General features: G+C 32.9%; 1 protein-coding gene across 1 annotated transcript; it reads left to right on the forward strand.

Annotated features, from left to right (window-relative positions):
- Positions 1 to 412: 412 nt before the first annotated feature.
- LOC133174557 (tigger transposable element-derived protein 6-like) lies at positions 413 to 1,108 on the forward strand. Its single transcript, XM_061309666.1, has one exon. The coding sequence runs from the start codon at positions 413 to 415 to the stop codon at positions 1,106 to 1,108; it is 696 nt and encodes a 231-aa protein (XP_061165650.1).
- The last annotated feature ends 1,441 nt before the right edge of the window (positions 1,109 to 2,549 follow it).

The following is a 2,549-nucleotide window of genomic DNA, read 5'->3' on the forward strand; positions in this document are numbered from 1 at the left end:
CTGGTGAAAGTGCAGGAATTCATCCAGATCTCATTTTTGACGGACGAGTGAAAGCTAGAGAAGCAATGTCCAACTATGATTTAAAAAACATCTTTAACACTGACGAAACTGGCCTTTTTTATAGAATCTTACCAGACAGGTCTTTGACAACAGCGGATGCTACTAAGGGTGTTAAAAAATCCAAGGACAGAATTACTGTAGCACTTGTATGTAACGCAGACGGTAGTGAAAAAATGAAGCCCTTTGTAATTGAAAAATGTTTAAAGCCAAGGTGCTTTAAAAACTTTAATCATGAACTCTATGTTGAAAATACCGCTAATAAAAAAGCGTAGATAACCTCATTAATTTTCAAAGAGTTCCTTCTGAAATTTGACAGAAAAATGCGTGTGCAAAATAGAAACTTCTACTTATAATGGACAATGCCTCGAGTCATGCTATTCCAAAATTGACAAACGTAAAAATTCACTTTCTCCCTCCTACCACCACGAGTCATTTACAACCATTAGACGCTGGAATTATTCAGGCATTTAAAGCACATTATCGAAAACTACAATTGCACTATTTAGTGGATTGTTTTGACAAAAATAATGCACCGAAAGTATTATTAAGTGAAGGTATTCGCTTTATCAAACAAACATGGGAAAGTGTAACGCCCGACACGATTAGAAATTGTTGGATCCACAGCGGGTTAGTCACGGATGAAAATCGACCTATAAATAGCACACCTGTCGACGATTATGACCTTACGGTGTCTTTGTCACAAGTTCAAGACTCGCTAGATTTGGATCCAGATATGAGGTTGACCGTCCGAGAATTTTTGAATTTGGACAAAAATGCCGAGTCCTCTCAATCACTTACTGATGACGAAATATCGTCAACCGTGGCGAACTCAAACGATAATACAGACCAGGTAGAGGACGATAGTGAAGAAGAAGCTCCGTGTGTTCCTACATACGTAGAGGCCAGACAGGGACTTGAATGTTTGTTACGGCATTTAGAATCAAAAGAATCAACAACTGAATCTGAAATAAACTTTTTACTGCGATTAGCTATTAAAATAAAACCATCAAAACAATCAACAATTGATATGTTTTTCAAAAAACAGTGATTTTCTGACAAGCATACGTAAGCTTTTATATTTGTTTATATGATATAAAGGCATTAAAATCTTGAAATACATGTAGTACATTGATAATGAATTTGTTTTCATTTATTTGTGCACGTCACTTCTCTCCCCCCGATATAACGCCACCCCCGTTATAATGCCAAAATGACCAAGGTGCAAATGTTGGCGTTATAACGGGGGATCACTGTAGTATCATATGAATACTGACTTAATGAATGATGAAGAAGTTGGTGCATGTATCTTTATTGTATCCTTCGAACAGATAGCTGGTCGTGAAATCAACGATTTCAAAACAAAATCTTTAAGAAAAATTTGATTCCATCAAAATGAATTGATAAAGTTTCATATTCCATTTCCTTTTGTTTCAAAATGGACCTTCATAGCCTGCGGCACATCCTTTAAAACATGAACCATTTATTGGATGACATTGAACTGCATTTATGCAGTGCCCACATTGAAAGCTAAACTCCTCACCATAAAATCCTCCATCACATTCTGAAATTACCAAGTTCATTTAAAAGAATAAAAATTTAATATTATAAACAATTGTGTTTTTTACACATGTTACTCTGGGTAAGATTTAAATGTGCAAGTATGCAAATATGAAGAAAAAAATCACAGTATTATACACATTTTAACGTTAACTTTTGAACAAATTAGATGTGTTCATTGATACTTTATTGAAAATTAAAAAAAAAAAAAAAGGAAAACAAATTTTCCTCATTGTTATTTATACGGTGAATGATGCTAAAAGTTTCTCTAAAATTAAGGGGGAAAACCCTTTTTTAACCAAAATATTACCTTAAACTAATATGTCGTATTAACTGTAAAATATGACAATAACTCTAATGTTTACTGCTGGTCCTGATAAGCTAAAAAATAACATCATTGTCAGTGTTTTAATGTCAAATAGCTCAATGTTCTCCGTCATTTTGAATTTTACTTTGGTTCAGGCATTACGCGAAGCACTAATATTTGCGGTGTTTTCGTGATCAAATTTGCAACTGAACCAAATACATGCAAACACACACTCATACTCAAGCTTTGTTAAAATCGCTATTTTGATACAAATATATAGTAAGATTTTACATATTGGGAAAATTTGAATTAACAGCTATTGCAACAATTACAATGTCTCCAATACATACTTATGTACATACTTAAAAAAAAAATCTCTAAACATTTTCAAATACAACGTTTAAAAAAGCATAATTTCTGAAAACAATGGTTAGAATACAAAATGTACATATATGTTAGTATCAGTATCTGCAAGTTATAGGTTTTAAACTGAGCACTTTCATAACTTTTTAGAGGATAAATTTTACAAGACTAATAAATCTACATTCAAAAGCAAGGAACTTCCGGTTTGTATAATACAATCGAACAATCTAAAAGTAAATTAGCCATAATTGTTGTCAGTTGA

This window comes from Saccostrea echinata, unplaced genomic scaffold, assembly GCF_033153115.1.
Source record: "Saccostrea echinata isolate AGI-Se365-2 ecotype Australia unplaced genomic scaffold, CSIRO_AGI_Sech_v1 ptg000058l, whole genome shotgun sequence".
Classification (NCBI taxonomy): domain Eukaryota; kingdom Metazoa; phylum Mollusca; class Bivalvia; order Ostreida; family Ostreidae; genus Saccostrea; species Saccostrea echinata.

Bases quoted from the DNA above. Each gene is read 5' to 3' on its own strand.
- LOC133174557 (XM_061309666.1), top strand. From the start codon at position 413: ATGGACAATGCCTCGAGTCATGCTATTCCAAAATTGACAAACGTAAAA.